The 7,110-nt window shown below is 56.0% G+C and overlaps 1 protein-coding gene across 3 annotated transcripts in view; it reads right to left on the bottom strand.

Moving 5' to 3' along the window:
• Lsp1 (lymphocyte specific protein 1) overlaps positions 1-7,110 on the bottom strand; it is a 34,333-nt gene that overhangs the window by 9,459 nt on the left and 17,764 nt on the right. For all 3 annotated transcript variants that reach the window (XM_005351543.2, XM_013347800.2, XM_005351544.3), the window contains exon 2: positions 1,177-1,320. In XM_005351543.2, the coding sequence (XP_005351600.1) occupies positions 1,177-1,320 (144 nt within the window). The remainder of the gene's footprint in view (positions 1-1,176; positions 1,321-7,110) is intronic.

Genomic DNA, 7,110 nt, shown 5'->3' with positions numbered 1-7,110 from the left:
CATTAGTCTAGGATTCTTTGAGAGCAGAGATGTGCCTCCTCCTTCAGTCTATGACATCCCAGAGAGTAGGACTATGCCTCTACCATCAGTCTAGCGCTCCTTGAGAGACAGACTCTTCCTACCTCATTAATCCATGACTCCTCCAGAACAGAGTTATGCCTCCTCCTTCAGTAGAAGGTTCTCTGAGAGCAGGGCTATCCCTCCCCCATCAGTCTAGGGCTCTTTTAAGGCCAGGCTTTACTGCTCATATTAGTTTAGGGTTTCCTGAAAGCAGAGATATCCCTCCCCCACCAATCTAGGTCTCTTTAAGAATATACATAGCTTTGCCTCTTCTTCCAAGCTAGGGCTACCCAAGGACTAGGCAATGCCTTCTTCAACAGTCTAGGGCTGCCTGAGGGCAGGACTGTGTTTCTTCAACAATCTAGAGCTCCCCAAAAAGAGAGCTCTGTTTCCTTCTTCAGTCTAGGACTGCAGGAGAGAGGGTGTGCCTTCCCCTGTCTATCTAGGGCTCCTTGAGGCTGCTGTGGTTCTCAGGGCGGTTCTCACAGCCTTTTTCAAGGATCAGGGTGAGCTACTGGGCAAGAAAGGGTTGGGGGCTAGCAAGGACCCAGTAACTAAAGACCTGACTGAGAGGCCATGACCCCTGCAGCACCCCACCCCGCCCAAAGCTGCTGACTTCGAGAAAATGGAACAAAACAGGGCCAGGAGGAAGGGGAGAGTTATTGGAAAAACAGCCCAGCCCAGCCGCGGAGGCCTCCTGGGCCTGAGGAGGAAACGAGCCGGCCCGTAGCCGCCAACTTGGACGTGGCCTTCGTGAGTCACTGGCAGCCAGGAGTTTGGGCGGGGGGCTTGGGGGCTTGGGGGCCAGGGCCTCATGGCTGGGGTCAGCACCAGTCCAAGCCAGGGCTGGAGATGTATAGGGTATCCAGAGCCTGAGTCAGGGCCCCTGGAGGCTGGTTGGAAGGGGAGGGCCTCACATAACTTTATGGACCCTCTGGCTAGTCAGCATCCTACAGATGGTGTTTACTGGAGACTGCAATGACCTTTGTCCCAGGAGCTGGTCCCTTCCTCTAATTCCTACACTGTGGCTCTAAGTCAGAGGCCTGACCCCCCAGTATGTGCTTCTTCCCAGGTCCTGTGTGGCAGTAAATAGGGGTCCAGGACCCAGCAACCTACAGTGTCTGCTGTCCTGTCTGCTCCAGGGAACAATCGCCGTCCTCTTCATCTTTGTCCTGGTCCTGCAGCTGCTTCTCTCGTTCCCTTTGGCGCTGTTCACGGGCAGCCTCTTCTTGGTCTTCTTCTTTCCACTGAGCTGTGAGCCTGGAGGAGCAGACCCAGAGAGACAGTCATGCCACACGACCGAGATAGTCTTGCGATGAGTGGGATGGTGAGGGGAATGGACAAGCCCTGCTGTTGGCAGGCAAGGGTAAATCCCTGGACCAGTCTGCAGGCCTCAGTTTACTCTAAGATGAAGGCTGTGCAAAGCAGTTGTGAAAGTGCCTTTGCTCAAGGGGGGTAATCCCAGGGCTCTGTACACATAGGTGAGCCTCTGCCAAGAGAGGAGACATCGGTGTCCACATAGGTTTCAGGCAACCCAATGTTGGGGCTTGTGACCAACTGTCCTGTCATGCTGACTGCTTCCTATGTTAGAACATAGTCACCTTGTTCAACGTGGGGACCAAGAAGGACTTTGGGAAAGGTGACAATGAGTTCAGAGAGTCTTAAACATGGCACCAGTCAGATAGCTACCCCTACAATCTCCACCTGGAACATTCCTTCCTGTCTTCAAAAAAATGGCATGTTGGGAGGCAGTAGCCACCATACAAGGACCAAGTGTGAGATTGCATCTAGAAGTCACCAGGTCAGGCTCAGGCTCGCTTTGCATCCACCCAGCTCCTTTCTCTCTCTACTTTGCACTTGGGTACCTTAGAGCACCCCAACCTCAACTCAGGGTCCTCCCCACAGAGGTCTCTCTGGGTTATGTCAAAGGTGTGGAAACTGAGGCAAGCAATATCTGCAGCCCTCAGAGTATGCTGACTCAGGCTCCTTAAAATTCCTTTCTCTAAGCCAGGCACAGCCAGAGGAATCAGGCTGGTCTGGGCCCAGGGGATCTGGAGACCCTATACAGCAAACCTGTGTTGCTGGTGTCTAGTAGATACTGCAGGCCTTGGCCACTGTTCCCCCCAACAGCCCCTCCAGCTTGTCTGGAGTTGAGAGGGGTCGGGTCCTCTGTTTTACAGTTCCCACTGCCCCAGGACCAAGGTGCCTGAGCTGCTCAGAGTCGAGTCTCCCTTCTGGGGTCTCTGTGCTTCCCGGGCAGTGTCCGCCAAATGACCCCACAGCCCGCTCCCCTCTGGGCCTCAGTCCCCTGGCCAGGAAGCCCTGCCAGCACATGATCTAATCTCTCCAGGTCTCCCCTAAGCCTCTCAGACAAAAGCCAGGCCTCTCCACAGGCTCCAGGATGAGGTTCACTCCTCCCTCATCCCCCCACCACCTCCCGCCCACCAGCCACATGGGACTCCAGCCACGCAAGCTGCCTGCCGGGCCCCTACCTTGCACCCCAAGCCGAGCTGCCTGCCTCAGCCTCAGAAGGGCCTTCAACTTCCAGCCTGAGAAAGCCCCTTAATTCCCTACACCTGGCTCCCATCACAGGCAGATGCTGAGGGCCTCCTGGTTCTCTCCGCGGCCTCAGCTAATGTGGGGGCCGCTTTTGGCCCCTCTCCACCCGGTGAAGTACAACTCTGTGCTCTGGGGGCTGTGGATTGCTCCTTGCACACACGTTTACCAGCAGACCCCCCAAAATGTCAGGGTACAGTGTATGGGAAAAAGAGGGCTTGCTACTCTGCCTGCTCTCTGAGGCAGACCGTAAAGAGATACTCCCTGGGTGGCTTTGCCCTTGTTTTCTGAATCCATGTATGTGCAGGGTAGGTGTACAAGTGTTTGAGCCTATGTGCAAAGTTCTCGTGGGTGTGAAAGCACTCAAACACTTGGGTGGCTGTGTAAGACTGAGAGGTGGGTACAGGACTCACTTAGCTCAGCTCCGAGTATGGATACCTTGAATGGGGGTCTCACTCTGAACCGGACCAGAGCCTCTCCTGTTCTACCAGGTGCAGCCTCCTTGCAAGCACAGTTGTGGGCAGGACCCCTCAGGGTCCTTCACTCTTGGAGCAGAGAATCCAAGCTACCATAGCTTGTCACCAACACACAAAGCCCAAGGAAAGGGGCTACGGGGGCTTGGCTTGCAGCAAGTATAGGGACCAAACAGAGCTCTTTCCTGAGCAGGGTACAGGATACACAGACATTTCATGTGGCCACATAGGCACTCACACACAGGCCCTCCCACGCACGTGCTCACACATGAGTACACAGGGTCACCCTCCAACATGTGCAGGCAAGGGTAGGGAACAGGGGATCACAAACAGCAGGTCCTATTCCGCCCCTGCCTCACTATTTACTGTTTTCCTAACCATCACCCCGACAACGTGGTGCCGGCCTGAGCCTGGGGCTGGCAGGAGGCCAATGTGTATTTTCTGGGAACATCCTTTGTGGGACCCACCCCCTCCAAAGTTACCCTAACTTAGCCCTCCCTGGACAAAGTCTTGGTGACAGTGGGGTGCAGGATAGGGGTCTACCAGCATCACCCCTCCAGCCCCTTGCTGGAGAAAAGCTTGTCCCAGCTCCTGACCCTGCTCTGAGGCTGAGCAGGCCTGGGGCCCCTTTCCCCTGCCTCTTCCCTCCCGCCTGCCTCAAGCAATGAGTAATGCGCCCCCTCCCCATGACCTCACCCCGTCGCTATTCCACAGCTGGGCTCCGTTCTGGGAACTGGAAGGGGGTGGCTCTCCTGGGGTGGGGTGGGGTGGGGGCCTCTGGCCTGGGAAAGGCGCCCCCCGGCCAGCGGCCCAGACCCCTTGGCACGTTCTTCGGAGCTGTCAAGACTCTGGCGATGGCCGCCCCGCCCGTGGCCCTGGCCCCGCGCAGCTGCAAGGGATTTGGCGTTCCCGTACAAACGCAATCAGGCCATTTCCTGAGTCTGTTCTGGCTCGGGGGGCCCAGGGCTCAGCCTAGGGGCTGAGGAATGGGGCCCTGTCCCCCCACATCCTGCCCACACTGTTACAGGGCTTACCACAGGCTGGGGCTGGGGTTGGAGCTCAGCCTGGGCTGGAGCCCCACCCAGGTGCACTAGGGTGTACAGACCCCCACCAGCTCCCACTCTGAATGGGGCTCTTTAACTCAAGGCAGTTGCTCCCGTCTTTTGTACCCCTACACAGTATCTCGTTCCTCTTCATCCTCTGCACCCCTGCCCCCTCTCCTGCTGCCTAAACCCTGCTGAGAGCCCAGCAGAACCCATCCTGGATCTAGCCTTCCCAGCTACCCACCCTCTTTGTCCTCCCAAGGATACTTTCAAAAGGTTGACAGGCTTCAGTCCCTGTTGCAATTCTGCCCCCTGCAGGCTGCCCATGTGACTGCCCCTTGCAGCCAGCTTGAGCTCAGAATCTGTACTGTTCCTACACCCTTCAGGGGGACACTAGAGGAAACTGAGGAGTGGGATCATGCAAGGCTATCCCAGATGACCTTCAGATTACAGGGGCCCCTCCCACCACTGTCTCCTGGGTACCAGAGGACTGTAAGTAGCTAGAGGACTGGGGGTAGCCATCAAGAGGGGTTGATTTGATTCTCTAAGACCACCAGGGTCTCTTGCCCTCAGGGAGGAGCTTCCCCAAGATCACAACACTGCCCATCAGTGATTCTCTTGACCTGAAAGTGACAGCCAGCATAGTGTTGGGCTAAGGGACAGAGCAAGGAAAGCCCTCCTGGTGCAGGCTCCCAAAGATAGGTGCAGAACTCTGAAGGTGGGACTCAGGGTCAGCCGTGAGTGATGGCTGTAGGCTACCACCCACGTCCCACACTTCTGAGCACCAGTCCCTGTAGCTGCTATCAGCAGGACACATTGAGTGTTGGAGGTAGGGGTCCTATTTCCTGCGGACAGCCTACAGAATGGTGTGGGGGGTACAAATGCTCAATTGCCACCCACCCTGGAAAGAAGCAAGGAGGTGGGTGTGTGGCGTGCGCACAGATGAGAGTGCAGAGCCTCTGGTCAGTAGGTGAGTGCTCGGTGGGACAGGCGGGAGAGACCGGTGGGACAGCCTGGTCCCTACCTCTGGACACCTGGCTCCGATCCAGTCCCCCCTCCCCTTCATCATCTTTTAGCAGAGCATGGACGTGGTGGGGTTATTTTCTTTTTGTCAGTCAATGTACCCAGGGGTTATTTCACTGGGCAAGACCATGTCTCCACCGCCCAGAAAAGCACTGTAATTACTTGGTTGAAGGGAGGGGCATGGTCTTGCCCACTGCTGTAACAGAGAAGTGGACCTTTAGACCAAAGAGAAGGAGAGTGACACAAAGTCACGTGACAAAGAAGCCTGTGGGCCCCAGAGGGACTCTGGGACCCACAGGGTGGCCCTTGAGGTGTGAGTTGATCCCACACCCAGGAAGTCCTGATTCTATTTGGGGAGCTAGTGGGGAAGGATGGGGGGGGGATGAGATGCAGGACAGAAGGAAGTGGGAGGGAGAAACCAAGCCTGGGCCAAGCTGGGAATGAGGGGACAGGAAGTGGCTTTCAGAACAGCCCAGTATCCATGACATGTACAGCAAGACCTGGGCCTCAGGTGGGAGGGACAATGAATGGGGCCTGGATTTGCAGCACGAGATGAAAGGGTCCCTGGAGACAGTCAGTACAGGTCATGGCTGGAGGAAATGCCTCCCCAGGGTGGAGATTTTTAAGGAGCCCCACAGAAGCAGCCTGAGTAGGCCGGAGGTGGGGAGATGGGGTAGATGGCACAAGGCAGGCTGGGTTTCCATACCTGGTCCCCAGGTCTTTCCAGCCCAGGGCACTGCCCAGGTCTATATTCTGTCCACTGTGAGAAAAACACCCAGGTTAATACCAGAGGCTCAACCCCAGTGGCTTGTATTCCCAGGCTGCTGCCCTTGGTCACAGGTAATCTGGACAGCCAAGCTTGCCTCTGGGATCAGTACTTCCCACTTTAAAGATTGAAGCCCTCTATTCTGTGAGAGTACTTGGTTTGCCCTACCCTCAGAACACACAAGCAGCCCACGTTCTTGGGACGTGGTTAGTGGTATCCGTACTAGCAACAGTTCTGAAGTTTCATGGTGGCCAAGCCTAGGGGCGGGCCTTGGGAAGATTAAAAAGTGCAGATTGGTTGGCTGGGGCTATGGGAATCACAGAAGGTTCTGGGCCGAGAGTGGAGATGCTCAGAGCCAGGAAGCTTCAACTGCCTCGAGAGGAAATGGCAGATGAGGGGGAGACATTATAAATGGGGAGTTAGTTGCTGTCATTGGGACAGCTCATCATGAGGACCCTGGAATGGGGGTGTCATATAGAGGAAGTTGCAAAATCAGGATGGGCATACCTGTCTCCTGCCCTCAGGAAAAGAACGGCACAAACAAGCATGTGGGAGGGCATTGGGGAGGCAAATTGGGGGAAGCCTACGGATGCACGTCTCAGGGAACAAGGATAGGGGTTAGGTGGAACCCCAGTTCTGGAAGAAAGGGAGTAATGAAGGAACCCCACCTCACACACACATGGGGGCCAGCCTGGGGTCCTAGGATTTAGACATCCTGCAGAGGGCCTCCGAGGAGGCTGTGTACTCCAGTTCTCTCTTTCCTACCGGATGGAGGCGCTGTCCGCCCAAGGTGGGCCAGGTGGCCACCACTCTTGGTACCCTTTGAATGAAAAAGATTTTGAGGAGGGTAGGACTCATGGGCAACTATCTCCACCAACTGACCTAGAACTACCCACTTTCCCCCGTGACAGCTAAGGCCTTGTGCCTCTGTGCTGTCTTCACAGGCCATACTCCCCCCCATGATTCTGTCTTTTCTCAAGGGCAGTACATTGCATTAGAAGACATCTATTTGCCTCCACCCAGGACCCTCAAACCTGCAGTCTTCCCAGATGGCCTCTGTCTGGAGTTTAGTGCCAAGGCGTCTTAGAGATGGCCATCCCCGCATGTCAGGCCCGTCAGACCCTTGCACGGGATTTTGCTCCCCGGGAGGGAGTCTTCCTGGCTTCTTCCTCTGCCTTTGCCCCCCCCC

Source organism: Microtus ochrogaster, chromosome 8 (assembly GCF_000317375.1).
Source record: "Microtus ochrogaster isolate Prairie Vole_2 chromosome 8, MicOch1.0, whole genome shotgun sequence".
NCBI classification, from domain to species: Eukaryota; Metazoa; Chordata; class Mammalia; order Rodentia; family Cricetidae; genus Microtus; species Microtus ochrogaster.
The sequence above is the reverse complement of the archived record's forward strand: the minus strand, read 5'-3'. Positions and strand labels throughout refer to the sequence as shown.